This window comes from Pygocentrus nattereri, chromosome 16 (genome assembly GCF_015220715.1).
Source record: "Pygocentrus nattereri isolate fPygNat1 chromosome 16, fPygNat1.pri, whole genome shotgun sequence".
In the NCBI taxonomy this organism is placed as follows: domain Eukaryota; kingdom Metazoa; phylum Chordata; class Actinopteri; order Characiformes; family Serrasalmidae; genus Pygocentrus; species Pygocentrus nattereri.
In genome coordinates this window covers 24,617,873-24,637,041 of record NC_051226.1, presented here as the reverse complement: position 1 = coordinate 24,637,041, position 19,169 = coordinate 24,617,873, and the positions used below count along the sequence as shown (strand labels likewise).

Sequence of the window (19,169 nt, the reverse complement as noted above, 5' to 3'; positions counted from 1 at the left end):
ATAACAGATCAATAAGCCTGGGGTTCACGGGGTTAATATATCTAGATACATCCAGCTGACTTAAAATAAACCAGCTCAAGCTGCTCAAACAGGTGTGAACGTAGATTATGAGCCATATTTTGGCAGCTGTGATCCGAGAGTGGTGGGCCAAGTCTCTAGAGGTGAGAGAAAGTCGTGAATAAAGACTCACGACCGAGGCGCGCCAGATAAACAACGTTCAGGGTGCACCGAGCCTGCTTCCGTGACGGCCTCGGTGTTTTGGTTGTGGAAACGGTTAAAAAAAGGAGGAGCGAGCATGAAGTCTGTCCGTTTACGGGGGGGACTCGTCTTGCTCCGTTTGAAAGAGGCGAGCACGACACAGCAGCGCTCGTGATAGCACGTCGTCGGCTGAGCGGCACGGTGGGTGTCTTTCATTAGCTGAACTGCAGGTAGCGGAGCGCCCGAGCGACACGGAGCCGGCGGAGCGTCTCCTCTCTCTCCTCCCTGAGGTAAAGACGTGTCCGTCTCCGTCTGTGTGTGGAAATGAGTCTGAACCTGTGAGGAATAACCTGAGCCGCTCGAGGCGTTGGAAGTCGAGTCGTGCTCAGCCCCACAGGTTTGGCGAGTGAGAGGTAGGACAAACGCTGCTCTCTCTTATAAGCGGGGAAACCACCGTGAGGAGACGAGCGGACAGCAGCCAGGTGTCAGCTACGCGAGGGGAACCGGCCGTTTGTGCCCTGTGGTGATGCGCAGGCTGGATTCGTGTGGGAATGATACCGCTAAACTGACATATTCCACCGCTTGAGCGTTTTCAGTACCGAGACGAAGCCTTAGCAACAACTTCCCGCGTACCTGACACTTCCAACGGCCGTTATCCTCACGTGAGAGGAGGGAACGGTAGTTTAGAGCGGGGAGCGCTTCTCATTGGCCGCGCTCATTAACATCAAGTTTACCATAGGACTCCATTCATTAGGGACCATACAGACTGTCGGTACAGCTGCATCTCCGCGGGTCGTGAATGAGAGCTGGCTGTTTTGTTTTCCTCTGAGGTCCATTTTTAACATTTATGCGGTTTTATGTACCAATAAAATGGCTTAATTTTTACATTTCAGCATTTCAGTCTCTCTCATTCCCCTAGAATTAAACCAGCTTTTTGCTACTTTGCCTTCATGACTGATATATGTAAATGAGCTCTGTTCTGATTGGCTGTCTTATATTGCGCCTCATTTAAAAAGCAGTCCAGGTGAAATACTTCTTCTAACCCCGATGTGAGTGGGTGGAGCTAAACTGCTGTTGGCTGAACAGACAGAATATATGCATCTGTTGGCATCACAAAAGTACTGAATACTAAACAGGCTATTTTTGCAGCTAAGTCAATATATTGACTGGGGAGTGAGTGGTACATTAAGAAACTTCACAGTGTTTACATACTACATTAAATCCTTTCATTAAAAATAAAAAAAACATGGAAATTCTGTTTTCCTGATATTTCATTATTTGTTTTTTTTATTTTTATTATTGTATACAAGGAAATTGATACCTTAGTGAGTTTTAACTGAAACGTTAATAGGTTAAACGAATACTGTTACTAACACATCACACTATAGGTGGGCAATATGGCCATTTTTTGTTGTTCTAATTAATTTAATATAGTTAATATGACAAACAGTACTGGTGCTGTCAGGACGATATGCTCAATGTTCAGGTCTCATATGCAAAATCAACAAAAAGATCTTATACATATATAAAGATATGATGACAGTAGATAATTCACTCACATCCTTGAAAGACACATCTTTCGCAAAGTTCTCTTTGTAGTATCGTTAAACACACAGTCAGCATTCATTTTTTATGTGCGATTACACATTTCCACCAGAGAGGTCTCCAAATCCCCAAAATTTACACAGTGTAGCTTTAAAGAACACTGCCCAGCTGCATGCTTCATCAAAAAGAGAGCTTTTAAATGTGGCATTGTGGTATTGTTATATTTTTGCCGTATTGCCCAACCCTACACAACATTGTTCACTGTATAAAATTCCTACAGGACTGAGAGGTCAAAAGAAGGTCACATTTTTGCAACAGATAAGTAAAAAGTGATGATAGCTTTCCATTCCATTGTGTCATCAGCAGCTAAGTATCTAAGACTAGCTGGATACTGCTCCAAACTCCTGAAAATTTCAATCAAACAATGACACTCAGATCCAGTAACCTACTAAAATGATATGAAGCAGCAGTGGTATTACAAAGAACAGAGATGTAAAATGATGGTGTGGTTGCTGGACAGAAAATGTTCTGAGAAGCTTTTATGGATTATAGAGCCACTGTGGTGAGTCAGAGACGCTGATGAGAAACTGATAAACAAAGCAAGGAATTGATGTAATCTGTATCCTCAAGGTCATCAAGAGGGGAGTCTGAAATAGTCTAAGATAGAATTATTGTGTTGTGCAGGCAGCAGAAGCCATGACTTGATTAGAGAGATAGCAAACGTGTGCTGAAGAGAGATGGTTGCGTAACTGGACTTAATGGGAGGCAGTAATGGCATTGGTTTGTAGGAGGGAAGCAGGGGAATTGGCATGTTTAGAGGTATCATTAACAGCCGAAGAGGCGGCATGCTGAAAGTCACCATCACGTTTGAGCGGTCAAGTCATAAATTGCATTGCTGAATGAGAACTCATGCTGTTGACACCATTTTCTAATGCTACTATACAAAAGGCCTCAGGTTTTTTTTTTTAGAAGAGCAGTGTGTGCTTTTCACTCTGCAATGTGTGAAACTGATACTCACCCCCTAAAGTCATTGTGGGGGCTGTGCTTGAACAGCTGAGATCAATTATGAAAGGGGCCCTTGTGTTTCAAATATTACAGCCAGTGTTTTGAAAATATGACAAGTTCATAAGTGATGATGATCACCCCCCTTTCTATGTCCTTTCTCTTTGTTGAGCAGCATGTGGGCTGGTGTCCTCTGGAGATCTGAGGAGCCCTGATCCGCTTCACCGAGGGATCGTCTGGCAGGAGGAGACTATAGCCCTGCAAGAACTGGCATTCCCTTAGTTGGACCAGCTGTCGAGAAAAGTGCATCTGTGGAAATCCAACTTTCTTTCTTGGAGAGGACCTCTTGCAACCCCTTAGGAGGTGCTTTGTTATCTCCAAGTTTGCAGCACACTTCCGCACCCTGCAGTTTGAGGAAATGCACTTCCTGGGACCAGCTTTTCCACAGGAAGATCTTAGTCCTTAAAAAAAATGTTCTCAACTGACTCAGATTTATTTGATTTGCTCCTGAAATATGACTTTGGAGCATGCCGTTTTGAGACTTAATGACTGAACTCTGTAAGATTACAGCAATACGACAAAAGCATTCACAACTTTCTGTCTTCTCAGTTGGACTGTGGAGGGCCAGAGCTTTATCAAAGACCTAGTCATGGTGATGTCACAGGGCACATATACTTTTCTGGCGTGCTTCGCCGGATTCTGGCTGGTCTGGGCGCTTATTGTAATGGTGTGCTGCTTCTGTAGCTTTGTGCAGCGTAAGCTGAAGCGCCAGCGTGAGGAGAGGCTAAGGGAGCAGTGTCTCAGGGCCCTCGAGATGGAGCCTCTGGAGTGTACGGCAGCAGCATACCCTGCTAGAGAAACCCCTCAGTTCTGCCCGCCTCCTCAAATGATGTCTCCACCAGTGCCAGTCACCCACACCATCCATCAGGGGAACTGGACTGCACCACAAGGTAGGGTTCATTTGTGAACCTCATGCATTCCTTTCGTTTTTAGTCTTTAGGCCAGCGCTCATACTCAGTGCAACCTAAACACAAGTGACACTCCTGGACAATGCATTGTAAACATGCGATCCTGCAGTACAAACTCAGTGTGCATTCTTATATTACTGTGACTTTTAAAGCAGCAGTACTCAAAGGGCAATGGAGGATAAAACAAAGCATCTTTGAACGAGATCTACATTATTCCAGTGGCCACAACAATTGAACCATCACATCGTATATGTTCTTTTAAGCAAACCAATTTTGTGAGAGACTCAATAACCTGATAGTCTGCCATGAGTGTTGACTGGGAGAAAGCTTGTCAGCGGTGCAGGATAGCTTGGCCAGACTTGGCTGTTGCTATAGCCTCACTTGCTGCGGCAGTCAAGATGGTGCTTGCACTTGTAGTGCATTATGAATTGCATCATGATGCATTTTTAGAATGCATGAAACTGTATCTGCACAGCTCAAAGGATTTGCATACAGTATGTTTCTGGCCTTATGTGCTTACACATGATGAAAGAAAGTAAGGCTTTAGTGTAATCTCTATTCACAAGGTCAGCAAGGTCTTGCGTTGCACAGGAAGAAGCCATGACCTGACTAGATAGACAGGAGGGCTCAGGCGACTCACTATACGAAGCTACTTCAAACAAAAAGACCAAATGTGGATCCCTTTAAATTACACCTACTTGCATAACTCCTAATGTACAGTTCCAACAAGACACAGTAAGCTAATTGCTTAAAAACCTTTTTGTTGAATTAGTTCTGTGCCCTAATAAGAGCAGAACATCTAGTCTTGAATGCTCATGTGGGGCATGCAGGAGAAAACGTCCACACCTCACACGGTGTTGGCAGCCTGAGCTGAATTCTTTCATATATGACATGGTAACAGAGAGCAGCGTGTGGGTGGTGAGTGGGCAGAGGAGTACAGCAGTGAGTTAGCAGCACCGAGAGAGCTGGGCTAATCATGCGCTCCTGCAGCCAGGCAGAATGCCAGATCCAGAGGATCCCGGGCCTGGGGCAAAGAATGTCCCTTTAAAGCAGGGCCAGACATACAGGACTGATGACCACACATTAAGACAGGGGCTGAATAAGAAGTCAACTCGTCTAAGACTATAAGTCAGGAAGAATACAATGGTAAAATGAAGCTTTCACAGTATCTCAAAGGTTCCGAGTCGTGAAGTCATGCTGTGATTCTGCAAGAGACAGCAAAGAACAGCGTGTGAATAATGTCCGGTGAAAACATTCTATGTGAAAGCTAAAACAAAACTTTGGCTATAGGCTGCTTAGTGCCAACCAACTTTGTCATGTTTGAAAGCATGCTTTATAAAACTAGCATCTGCTCTGAAAGCAAAATAGTTGTCCAGTAAGGGTGTAACGATTTCACTCCGTAATGAAAATTCTCATTTGAAACCATTGCATTAAAATTTAAACCAGAGCAAAGCAGGCATGGAGGAGGGAAAGCTTATGTTACACACACACACACACACACACACACACACACACACACACACACACGCACACACACACATCTTCTAAGCCGCTTTTCCTTCTGGGTTGTGAGGGGGTGCTGGAGCCTATCCCAGCTGTCATTGAGCGAAAGGCAGGATACACCCTGGACAGGTCGCCAGTCCATCACAGGGCACTTCTGTTACACATGCTGAAAAAAACATGCTTTTTATACACCAGTTACAAACTCTTCATTATTAATTTTGTGGTTTTAAAAGAATTGGAGAATGTTCATTTTTTTCTATGCCAAATCAGTCCATGTAGTATATAATTAGAGGTCTGTAGAATCATTTTTAACATACACAATTTAAAAAATCAAACTGACTACAGACCTCAGATCTTGTCAAACTGGAATACTTTAACAGAGAATTTAACAGAAAATTAGACATAAACCTTAATAACTAAACATAATATCAAATATTTCAGCATTTAGTGTGTCCACACTTTGCCTTTATTACAACCTACATTCTTTTCATAAGACTTGCTTTTGGTTTTACAAAGAAATCTACAAGGTTATTTTTCCACACCTACAAAGTTCAGTCTTAGATAGGCATACATTGATACCGATATTGGTATCGACTATCCATCTGGTACCACGAACAAACAACACAAGCTGGCACTGAACAAGGGTCTGCTTGAACAGCAATGTGTTGCTTACCTGCACTGTGCAATTTTAACCTGTTTTAAAGCACACACAATCACAACCAAAACCACTTCCCCTGTGTGAGTGCATCACATAGGCTAACAATACATGCAGTGTGAGCACCCATGTCATAGCTTGTCAATCAGAACAAGTGTTTTGGTACAGTATGAACATATAAATCATAAGCTTCAACCATAAACAATGTTCAAACGCACTGTGTGAGTTGTCACCAAAGAACAAGATTTCTAAAATGCCTGGGTTTGGAGGCCGTTCAACTACAGCTCAACCAGCCAACTGCCCAAAAAGATGTAAAACTCCACAAGTGAGCTCTTGCAATAGCCTCTGACATGATTCCTGCTGTCGCTGTGCTGCAGAGACTGTTGTTGAAAGGGACCAGTGAGGATCAACACTATGAAATGTACTTTACTTACAGCTGTACAGCTCGACATCCTGTTTTATGCAAATTGAATGTTTTATATCTAACCTACTCAGAAATATCTCCTCTGTCATCTGGTTCAGCTGCCTGTGTGCTATGTATTGAAGTATGAACTAAGAAAACAAAGCAACCAATCAGATAAAGTCCTTTCATTTCACTTAACGTGAAAAGCCACGTGCAGCCTTGAGATTGTAACATGGCAAAAAAGTGATTCAGATTTCACCTGGTATCTTTAGGGTTACGTTTCCATGGCAACTTTGAGAGGTGCAGGAGAAGGAACATTCCATTATAGTGGCCTTCTCTTTTAAGACTTTCTGAGGGTTATTAAATGCCTGGTTGCATAAAACACCTTAAGCTGAATTTTTATTTAAGATTACCTTTAAGTATTTTCTAAGGTTAAGTGTGCTGTGCAATAACAAAAACACTTAGGGTACTTTACTTAAGAGTTTACTAAAGTGAAATCGCCATGTATATAACGCTTACATTTTCCCTTAACTATTGCCTTTTTTTTTTTTTGCACATTTTCAAACTTAAGGCATTATAGTTAATGTAGGGCTCCATGCTTTTTTTCTGAAAAAAATAAAAGGTTGACTCCAGCCATGCAATAATCCAACATATATCTTTGTTAAAAGAGAGATTTACATGAAGCTGTGAGATTAGCTTTACTCTGCTTGGCTCCACCTGTATATAGACAGACAGACATTGCAGTTGAACTTGGCTAAAGCCAACTTCTTTATCAGGAAGAGGATTGACTGGCATGTAAAACAGCCAATCAGAGAGTGATTTATACAACAAGAGGTAGACAATTGCAGAGCCATTCAAAACATGAAAAATACATGCATGAATCTTTATTTCTTTGTGTGTATTGAAGTGTATTAAAAACGTTGACATATTTTCAGTGTTTTCATCTGACATGACAGATATTCTGGCAGTAGTTATCAGACTGATTTTAGGAGACTATTATTAATGTAACTTTCATCAATGACAGGATATTGATACAATGGAATCGTATCTGGAATTGTACTACAGTAAACCCCTCAGCGTTTTTCCTTACTTAAGATTAACTTCTAAATGGTTTTATGCAGCACCTTTAACAAATTCCCTTTGGTAAGAGAAAACCTACCCATACGGTTCATATTCAAGGGAAAAACTTAAGGTATTTTGCGGCGTTCTCTCTGTGGATCCATGAGCAGGCATTTTCCAATTTTTGGTTAAACCACATTTTAACTGAATCTACTCAGTATTGAAGTGTACATTCTGTTTCTTGGGTGTGAGGAACATTCAAAGCCTGTGCAAACCATTTTCAAACAAAGGAAACAGCATTTGGGTTTCCAAATAGCAAACCACCAAAAGCTGTCCTTCTATTTGCTTTTTCCTGTACACTTGCCCAACTCCTACATAAGACTGAGTGTACTGATGATAATGGAGAGGGGCCAATAAACAAAGTGGTAGCGTGAGACTTGAAGGGTACATTTCGATCAGCTTTCATCTTTCATTCTTGCAAAAGCACAGCTGATAGACAAAAACAGCCTATGCAATTAAGCTTGAGCCAGATGCAGCCAAACATCAGCCTACATCCTTATGTCTGGCCTCAATAAGGTAGTTTATCACTTCCCTCCACAGGGGCCAATCCTAGCAAGCTTTCATCTGTTGGAGTGAAGGGTGACCTTGCAGAGGCGGATAAAAGCACTTCGGCCCTATCTGACTCTAATAAAAAAAATGCCAAACCCTCCTTTATGGTGTCTGATTTTCTAAGACAACCTATTTTTACATATGGACATCTTATCATTTAATAGATTTACATGTTTTTCATCAGGTTTATAATCTGTTTTACTGACAAGAAAATTTGTGTCTTCCTGTATATGCCCATGACCTGGATATTAAGTTGAATGAATTTCATAATCCAAACAGGTTGAGCACTCCCTTTAAAGGTGTCAGCAAAACAGCTTTCATTGAATACTTTATTGTGGACAGATCACATTATTTAAATAAAAAAAACCTATTGAGTCATCAACTTTTAGTGACTGATGGTGGTAAATTGGCTATTTTCCTCCACCGCAGGTTAAACATGCCTCTGCGTGTAGGTCAAAGTCTCGCTGCATACAAAAATCAGAGTGTCTGCTCAAATTATGAGTGCATATTTCCATGAAGTGAGATCAAGAGGAGACTTTCACCAGATACTATAGCCTTGTGTAACTGCTACTGGAATAAGCCACCTGGTTGGTATGGCTGGCCAACAGCATTTTACAGGTTTCGAATGCTCAGTGTTTTTAAATGAAGACTCAAATATTCATTGCTAAATCTACCCTTAAAAACAATACTATTTAAGTTTCATTTAACCATAACTTTTGGTTTGAACAGCAGTTCAAAATACATCTAGTAGACAGTAACAGTGTATCAGTAGTGTATGTCAGATACAACTGAGCTCAAATCAGACGTTGTGTAAGACATGTAGCCTACCAATCATTATTTAGAAAAGGATCACAATTTTTCAGTGTTTTCATATTTGAGATGATTCATCAAACTGAAAAAAAAAAATATCGCTCAGTAATTCACGGTGCTCCCACACATGTGATTTCTGAGACATCTTTGCTATTTTAGCTTAAATGGCCAGGTGGAAAGCTGCACTTTGTTGCACTCTGTGGCGAGATGCCATGGATGCATTATGATACCTTAAACCAGCTATATTTTTTATGTATAACACACACACACACACACATATATATATATATATATTTGTGTGCATATATAAATGACTTATAAAAATAAAAATAACTTAAACCTTCTGTTTTCTGTTTCACTGTAATCCCCTGATGAATCCAGTTCCTGCTGTCCCAGTTGACAACGACATCTGTGGGAAACCCCCTTGCTATGAGGAAGCAGTTCTAATGGAGGATCCTCCACCCCCTTACAGTGAAGTTCTTGCTGATCCCAGAGGAGGAACGTACACTAAACCTGCACCACGTTCTTCCAGGGAGCACCAGGAGTCAGAAACCCGAAAGATGGCGCCACCCATGACGGTGTTCCCCGAACGTGGCTACTCCTCACTCATCCGTCTGCCCTCGGCCAGGCGCTGGGATTCCCTAGGACACCTGCTGTCCACTATGGATCTCAACCACAACAACCTGCCGGCAGAACCCCAGGCCTCAGCCATCGCCACCATGCCCCGTGAGGGTCGGACTCACACAGACCTGGGCCTGCGGAGCCTCAGGGGTTTGGATCACAATTATGGACTGCCCACCGCCTTCCCCCTTCTTGGCCGAAGTACGGCGGTGTGAAGCTCTGAACATTCGGACCACTGTGGAGCACTTTCTGAGGCTAATGCTGAGTCATTCCTGCTGTTCAGGAGACTCTGGCTATTGATCTGATGACATTTTCTCTTTTTTTGGGAGTTGGGAGGCGAGAAGAGCTTATCAGAAGACTCAAAGGACCATTCCACTTTCCCCTCTCAATCTTGTATCAGTATGAGAAGATTATACAACAGATGTATCTCTCTCTAGCTCTCGATCTCTCGCTCCTCCTCTTTCTCCTGTGCTCTGTGGCATCCCTGCCTGATGCAGAGCAGCAGCTATTATGTGAGTGTTGTTGCCATGGCTCCCGGGAGCTGTCTGCAGCCCACCAACGCCTGGCCCCTTGCGGCCTCCTCTCTTCCTCTCTTTTCTTCTCATCAGCCTCAGACTGATATTATATGAATGGCATTTGAAATCCTGTCTTTGTAAACTACGTCTAGCACAGGGCCACAACATAGCAAAATGTCCATGGTCTGTACTGTAGCCATATCATAGCCTGGGTGCCAGATTTTGCCAGTATGATGGTGCATATGTTTCGCTTTACAGTCTCAAACCAATCTTTCCCAGTCTGGTTAATAACTGGTGAAGAGACCCCTCACTCTTGAGTCTTATGGCTTTTGTATGTGGTATATTAAGAAATATGGTGGATGTCATAGGTCACTGTGACTTTTTAGATCTGTAGCTGGTCCACATCATCATAGTCTAATTCAGGGGTGTCAAGTTGAGGTCCTTTTCTGAGATGAATGTTTTCCCTCTTCTAACACTGGGCTCCTCATCTTTAGTCCTGGTGACCTACTGCCCTACAGATGTTGGACATTTTCCCTGTCTGAACCCATTGTTAATCCCATCAACAAAAATGCTTAATGATGATGTTTTTTTTTATTTTGTTATTAACATCAAGACTAAAAATCACTCATTGCCGATAAGAGATACACAGTGATATCAGAATGATATCAGTGTAAGCAGATAATTGCTTAAACAATACTAGCTGTTTTGATTTGACTGATATTTCAAACCTATATGTGATGACTATTGTTTTCTGAAAGAGCAGAACACTTCGACATCAGTGGGCTGCTGTGCTATAATACATTGTATTCATTTCACTTCACTCCTAGCATTTGTTTTGTAGAGTTACATCTCTCCATAATGCTAATACAGGTAGATGCAGACATTTTATAAATGCTTATGTATCAGCATTGGCTAATATATGCATGAAAATGACTGGTTATCAGCAATAACCCACAAATCCCATAATGCTGAATTAAGTTCCATATTTAGCTGCTAGCCTTGTGTTCAGTTCACAAAAAAAGAAAGGAAAATGGAGGCGCCTTTATCTAATGCCCAGATTTGTGATTACATTATTGTGATGTTGATTTGGACACAACTACTATTCTATTACTGAGGGACCTCTGAGTTCAGCGAATTATAGCACATCATTCGCTTCTGAATTATTATTTAGCAGACTTGTGAAAAACTACTAACAAGGCAGATTTGTACTGGACTAAAATGATGGATCCTGTCAGTAATCAGTCAAATTACAGCACCTCCCCAGGTAAAACTCCAGCTCAAATAGAGCTTTAGTAAACTGTAGTTTTACAGTGACTTTAGTCAACTGAAGCCTCTTAACCTGTTAGCTGGCTTCCTGATACAGGAGGAGTAGCTGCTGCCTTATTCCTCTAACTGTTAGCTAAATTAAAAAGACATGAAGAAATGAAAACTGGCCCCGCCACACCTGATTCCACTTCTAAAGGGCTTGATAATTACAAGGTGTATTGTGCCAGGGAACACTTGAAACTACACAGGGCAGTGGGTCCTCGGCATTGGAGTTGTTCTAGCACACCAAATTCAACATACACAGGCTTTGCTAATCAGCTGATGAGTTGAGTCTGTTGTGTTAAATGAGATACAGTGCTAAACTGTAGTGCTGTGGGACCAGAATCTGACACCTCTGCTGTAATTCAATCTATTCAGCTCCCAGTTTAATTTTCATTATCATGTAAGAAACAGGCACTTTGGATATGATGGTTTCTGACTGTAAAGCAGCAGGTAATCAAACATGCTGGCACAGTTTGACTCCCAGACTAGCTACATCATGCTGCTCAATTGTACAAAATGTACTTTATAAACTGTGAAATGTCACCTTGCTGCTTTGTCAAGGTAAACGTTATGACAGATTTCTGCACAAGTTTTTTTCCCCTCTCTGGACGGATCTGGAACTTTTTTTGAAGTGAAGCTTTCTCCAGAGTAATTGCCTGCTCTACAAGAAGATGTTCTGAAACTGCCTGGTAATTACAATGTGATAACCGTCTGGTGTCTTCATTAGCTTGGAATGTCTCCCACAGCTTTTAATTCATTACTCAATGCGGGTACGAGGGGAGACGGTAATGTTTTTTCCATATATTTTTTTTTTGTCAGTGAATACCAGTATCTCCCCCTGAAGAATTTCTCAGTCTGTTTGAAAACTTTTATAATGATGCAATTTTTCATCTCTCTTAATTTTCCCGACAGACTGATAAGTCCATTAGTGAGCCTCTCTTAAATAATGTGAATTAAAATTCATGGGCATTTCTTTTTCGATGTGGCATGTTTTTATGAAAAATGACTGGCATAAGCTGCATTAAGACTGAACTTAGCCGTCTAGAATTTTTCCATATTCATTTGCAGTGGACGAGGTTTTCATGCTACATTGTTATATCATTGCTGTTATATCAAAACTCCATAACCACTGTTTTTTGTTCTTCATTTATGTCTTTACACCATTTCAAAACACCAGCTGCACATTGTATAAAAATTTCATGATAAGTGGACATAAATGGTCGAAGATTTCATGGAATAAAATCTTTAGGGCTGGGATCACTTACCGCTTCATAGATAATAGCTAGCAACAGCCAAGAGGTTTTAAGTAGAATTTATCAGGTTTTATTTTGCATTTTATATGCATTATCTTTATGTTTCACCCTGCTTTTACTGAATTTTAACACAGCACTCAGGGCATGCTTGATGGCACCACTGGCATGCTACTACACAGACATCTTAAGTAGCATTTTTCATTCTTATTTAAAGTTTAATGTATATTTACCATCAGTTCGTTTCACAGCTAGTCAAATTTTATGGATGGAAATAGTGCAAGCAGTGTTTAAAGCACTGAAACCTGCACCAAAGATGCAGAAACTGGGTAACAGCCCATTCTGCTAAAATAGAGTTCCCAGTTTATTGATTTTTCAAAACTGCTTATCGTCCCAGCCCTAAAAATTCATAAGAAGATTGTAGACCAGTTTGGAGGTCTGAGGTTTTGTTACAATATACTTTATTGCCAGTGATGTGTGCTGAAGTATTGCTTCCCTTGTTAGTCATGACAGCAGTGGATGTAGTTCGGGGGCCGTTTGGTCTCCTTTTCAAACGGTGCTCCACTGTCACGGTAGCATACTACTAGCATAGTAGATTTGGTAATGCAGCCCACATTTCTTCAGTGTAGTGATTGCTGCATTGTGAAGAGATTTCATTTAGTCACAGCCGTCTTTTATTGCCATCATTTCCCATCATGTCTCCCTGCCCTCGAATGACTCTACCTCACTCATCCTAATGGCTGTCTTTGTTAACATCTCAGCTTATGAATGTTGCTTTCATGTGTCCAAGAGGCACTTTCCAATGACATTTGATTAGTATAGGCTCCTTTTTGGAGGTCTGATCTAAATAACAAACAGCAGTGAGTGGGGCAATTAAACAGAGCACGTTTAACAAGATGCCTTTATGGCTGAACTGCTAGAACACAATGATCTTTTATTAAAGCGGAGGGAGGGATGCAAAAACGTATTTCTAGTATTGTGATTTTAACGCTCCTGCTGCATGTATTTATTTGAAGAGGGTGAGCTGGAAGGTCTCCCTCTTTATCACAGCTTGCACAGACAATTATGTAATCTAAAACCAGTGAATTGCATAACAAAAAAATGACTTGTTTTTTCTAATTCTAGCTTGGGAAGGAAAGCGAGATGTCTGGTTGTTTTTGGCCTGACCAGTCTCAAAAGTTGCACCCACATTCAAAGTCCACAGCCCTGAACTGATAAAAAAGAGGACACTGAGTACCCGGATCAGAAAGATTTGGCCGTGACGAGCAAGGCTACCGTGTGTTTCAGGGCTCATAGCTAATGTTCAGTAGCCTATTTAGAAGATACTGTGTATATACATTCAGAGAAGACATATATTTTTCTAGCTTAGATAATAAAAGGCTCAAGGACAATCAACAGAGTCAGTTAAGGGCACCTTAATGCCAGGTCAGTACAAACTGCGGCGTCCAAATGAACTCAAACAGATCGTTAGAATGACTGAAGGTGAAATGGGAATTACAACACTGCGTATTCCTGTCACACGCCGAATTATTAGTTTTGAATGTAGTCTGCTTCTGATATACTGTGCTTCTATTTTCGCTGCCGTTTTCAAATACTTTGGTCTGCTTTCGCTTCTGTTTTCGTTTCGTCTCCGTTCCACAGCCCGGGGGTTGGGGGGTGGAGGGGGGGGGGCGGCAATAGGCAGAGGTGTAAAGTATCGTTCCTCTGCCAGCGTGTTGCTAAGCGACCAAAAACAGAGCGCGCCGAGTCTGTTTACATAGAATACTAAAAGTGAACAGCGTCTATCCATCCGTCCGTCCATCCATCCATCCATCCATTAATCTCACGGCCCTTTCGTGTTCACCCTAAGTGGATTATGTGCCACAAATAAATGAACGAGATGTGCTCCGATGGGGCCTCGCGTCGCTTTGCCACCCGTTCTCTGTTATGTTCAGTATAACGTTAAACGCCCTTTATCGCAGGGACACCCATCTCTTTAGTTCTGTCGATCAGAAAATGCTTTATTGATGTTTTATGCCATGCATAGTTTATTTTAGAAGTCTAAGCATGCTGGGTATTCAGTCGGGGGCATTTTCCCACTGCACTGGAACTGCTTTTTCAGTTGTATCGAAGGTTCCAGTTAAAGAAGGGTATAAAGAACCGAGAATGGGCATTCACCTCTGTCTTTGTACTCAAAAGCGTATAGCTAATGGACTTATTTACTGTTCCAGGTAAGAATAAAGTCACCGAGCGCTACTGTACGACCCCTACGTGCACCAAAACGCGAACTAGAATGGCATCTTGATGTGTTATTTGCTTTGTTGAATTCTTTCTGTGTAAAGAGTTTGCCTTGGTGAGCTAGTTAGGAAGCTAACGCCAATGCAAGTAGCATTTTTGTTAGCCGGCACAGAATAAGTGTTTTTGTTCGTATTTTCACACTTAGCAGAGACAAAACATGAAGTTTAGTCGATTCTATACGGCCTGGGGTTTCCAGATCTCCCTCAAGAAGCTAAAAAATGAACAAGAACTGGAAGGTCTGTTGGTTCCCCTTTACATAAGTTCTTGTTTTTGAGTTCCGTGGAAAAACGCCCTTAGGGTGGGTTGCACCAACAAAGGTTCAGAAAAACAGAGTATACAGATCATGAAACATTTGTGAGCCCAGGCTTTATTTTTAAATGTGTTATATTTGTGTTACATTTTACTTAAACATGGATTCATAAATTTGCTATTAAAACCTTAATCTGTTGTTAATTTTGATTCTCTGAATGACGGTTTAAATGTAACCCTGATTACTTTCCTCAAACTATGTTTAAAGTTCAGTACAACTAGATTAATGGTTAAGTCTTGATTAAATCCAAGTTTAAACTTTACCATTATTGGTGCTACCCACCCTTACAGTAAAAGTGCAGCTAAGGATGTTAAATGAACAATTTGACCAAAAAAAAAAAAAGATTTCCCCAACTTCCCCCTTCCCTTAGGGGAAAACATGGCAGGACATGTTTAATGTATGGCCTGAAGGAAAAATAAGTGGATAAAAGTAGACAGGCTGCTACTGTTTTTATCTACGCAACTTAGTTACTTTTGTGCATTTTTGGAGATAAAGTATTGAGTACAGTGTCAGGAACAAGATAAACAAGGCTGAGATTATCGAGGGATTATTGCAGGTGTGTGGTGACTTAGGCATGCAGTCAGCACAGGGTGTATAAACGTGTTAGCTACACTAGCCTCACACTTTTGATGCAAAACAAGAAACACAAAAACATGACTTCATTTAGGGGAGAGGGAAACTTGTGTCATTTAATTTTTTCCCCCAAACTCCTTTAAATGAATCACCTGTAGGTTTACAGGCCAGTCATTTTCCTTTTGTTTCACATGGCCTGTGAATGGCGAATGTATGCCATGCAGTGTTTACATAGCTTGCAGTGTGTGCTTGATTTCTGTGTTAACTCATGATTTGCCAGAACTCTGCTAATTCATAGCTACTATGTATTGACGCCATGTCTTTATGTAAAAACCCTTTTTTTTAGAAAACGTACATTCGATTATACATCGACTGGACTGACGTAAGGCAGTGGAATCTGCCTCTATCAACAATAAAACTGAAGATAAAATAAGAAGAAGGATAAAAAAGATATTTGGACCAGTGAACTAACTGGAGGGTTTTTGAAATCTTTTATTAACATACAGAAGCACAGCATGTCACAAAAGATCTTGTGCTTGTTTCAAAAACAGCAAGTGAGAAGCGGACGGAAAAAGGGAAGAGATAGAAAAAAAAATAATAAAAAAGAGAGAGAGAAACTTCAGGAGTTGCTAAGCCTTGCTTCAGGGACAAAGGGGAAATTGTAGTAGTATAGTACTAGTAATAGTAGCAATAGTAGTGGTAGTAGTAGTAGTCTCCTAGTAGTGTGAGAGGGAGAAAGAGCATAAGAATCACTACCAAGGAGGTCGGAGGGTGAAGATTACATTAAAATCATGTCAAAAGGGCCTCGGTTACTGTTAAAGATGCGGGCTGGCTCCCCTCAGCAGTCCACTTTTTTGGAAATATCCCATCTTAAGAAACCCCGTCCAGTCCTATGCCAGTATTTGTTTTACAGGCCACAATCAAATACATGTCAATCACTAGCACTGTACTGACAGTACTAAAATTAGAATTAGAGCTATTTACAAAACAATACTACATTGGTTTAGTATTATTGCTTGCTTATTTCACTCAGAACAATTGCAATGGAAAAAAAATGTTTTCTAAACATAAACCGAGGCCTAGGATCTCTGTACCATGGAACAGGGGTTGGATATACAACAGTACGGAAGACAGTCAAAGCTATGAAAGGGAATTAATTTTAACATGAACAAACAGTCCAAATCAGATACATGATAGGTATATTAGCAAAAGCTTCTATGGGGAAATTACTTGAGCTTGTGTTCATCTGTTTCAGGTTGAGGTTTGGATTAAAGGAATGTTTTAGCATTTTCCAACCTAATCTTTTATTTGCTGCATATGTATTGTTGATTACCACAGACAATAATTTTGAGACATTCTCTAAGGTTTTCTGGTATCCATGCACAATCAGAAAGGGGTCTGTGAAAGACCCTCTACATAACTATGTTGGTGTAATGTTTTACCACAAAGTCTTTCCTCTGAAAAAAAAGAATTGTACTGATTTACAGCCTGTGACTGAAAATTTCATGCAAATATTTATTTTATAAAGTATGAATTTAGCAACTGCTTATTGGCTTCTGCTATATGTGTATTTTATTAGTTTGCCTTCAATATATGGTTGCAGAATGAGAGGAGATTGTATGCCTGAAGGAGGGAAGAGAACACTGAGGACTTGGCAGCTTTTGCTTTAAGCAAGAAGGCCGGATCCCCTTTTGATAAACAGAGGTAGGAGAGACAGGACTGACAGGACCTGGGAGGAGATGGGGTGGTGGTGGAGTGTGTAAACTTAATCACAGGAAATGGGAGGGATTGTTGAGGTGGAAAATTCATAGGATGTTAGATAGTAAGGAAGAGAAGCTTCATACAAGAGGTCCTTCTTCCAAGCTCCATAAATCCATTTTGAGTAAATGGTGTTAAATACAAGGAATCGTGTCAATTACTGTGTGTGGTAATCAACCATATGATACAGACCTGGCAGATCAGGCTGAAAAATGTTGCTGTATTTCTTAGAGATTATTATCCATTATGAGTTACTGAGAAAAATAACTACTTTCAAATGTATAGTTATTGGGGGTTTAAATCAAGCGGGGAGTGACTTTCTTTGGATTAGGGAACTAAAATGAAAGTAAATACAAAATAAAAGACCCACAGTAAATTTTACTGTCCTATAAAACCTTAGCACAAGATGTACGCACACATACATACACATACCCATACATGCACATATGCATACAGCCACATGTGCATTAAACAAATTTCCCAATTGTATCTCTTCTAAAATAGTTATTGCCTAAGTTAATTGACAAATTGACGCTAACGCTATAGCAACCATTAAAAAACTCATATTACCATGTTGTATACATTTCTCATATGTAGTCAAAATATACATATGCCACCTGGTTCTAAGTCCTAAAGGTCTTTTACACCAACACAATAGTCTGAAAACAACAAGATATTGAAAACAATTGGCACGACACAAAAATAGTTTCAAATTACCCTTTTATGTTTACTTCTCTAAAAATAATGTCTTCATTTGAGTCTAACGGCACCCACAAATCCCAAGTCTCGCTAATCCTGACACGCTTTCACTTGTGTGAGATTTAATACACAGAATTAGAGTTAGTAGACACTCATATACAAAGAACACTTTGTCAACATGCCTGTGGTGCGCGTCTACTCTTTCTGATTCTGCTTGAACAGTCCGAGACCAAATATGATGTCAAAGCCAAGGCCGCTGCGGACAGAAATTCAGCGTACATCTTTTATGATTGAAATAGGCAAGGCGCTCATTACTAGCCTGAGCAACTACTAGGGGAAGTACTGGACTACCTTGGCCACAGGCGGGACAGGCTAGAGCTAAGAATCGCTGAGGCATTATATCCTTTGTGGTTCTGACACATGACCGAAAACAGGACGCTCTATCTGCTACTGGTCACACCTGTTAGGCACAGGGAGTCAATACAACACAGGTGAGCGCTAAATACACACTGTGCTATAGTCTGCATAGCAAAAAGAGAAAAGAAATAAATAACTCGCATACACACACGCACGCTCGCACTAACTAACCAAGAGCGCTTAAACCCATTGGCATCTTTAACAATAACCCATATCCTTTTTAGTGGCTAAGATTTTTTGTTTGTTTGTTTTTGTTTCCCTAAAACAACATACAGATTTTCTGATGCAAGACTTGTAATAACCTCTGCAAAATTTTTTTTTTCTTTTCTTGAATACGTAGGGCACTCCTTTCCTCTGCGCTTAATCGTCATCGTCCATCACGGGGTCAGTGTCCCAGCATGTGATGTCAATTTCTGTGATAAGAAAAATGGATGAGTTTACAGAAAGGAGGGCAAACAAAAGTGGAACATGTGTGCCAAATGAATCTGGAACATAATGGCGCTCTCAGCTGTTGTTCGTTTTATCTAATGACAAGTACCTGTACGCACAAAACATCTCAGATTAGGAGGGCTGATCTAAGATGTGTTCCTATAGTTGTAAATATAGTTTAAAATAAGACATAAGTCTGATCCTTAATCAGCACTGCTACTTTAAGTAGCTTTGTTACTATGGGCACAGGGCTCATTGCG

General features: G+C 40.8%; 2 protein-coding genes across 4 annotated transcripts in view; one reads left to right on the top strand and one right to left on the bottom strand.

The window, feature by feature from the left end:
- The first annotated feature begins 219 nt into the window (after positions 1–219).
- Positions 220–16,645, top strand: LOC108431271 (proline-rich protein 7). Its single transcript, XM_017704294.2, has 3 exons — positions 220–488; positions 2,921–3,695; positions 9,134–16,645. The coding sequence occupies exons 2-3, from the start codon at positions 3,395–3,397 to the stop codon at positions 9,586–9,588; spliced, it is 756 nt and encodes a 251-aa protein (XP_017559783.1). The 5' UTR covers positions 220–488; positions 2,921–3,394; the 3' UTR covers positions 9,589–16,645.
- Positions 16,083–19,169, bottom strand: part of dbn1 (drebrin 1) — an 82,747-nt gene continuing 79,660 nt past the window's right edge. For all 3 annotated transcript variants that reach the window (XM_017704295.2, XM_017704296.2, XM_017704297.2), the window contains one exon: positions 16,083–18,893. In XM_017704295.2, coding sequence (XP_017559784.1) covers positions 18,841–18,893 — 53 coding nt within the window. In that variant the 3' untranslated portion in view covers positions 16,083–18,840. The remainder of the gene's footprint in view (positions 18,894–19,169) is intronic.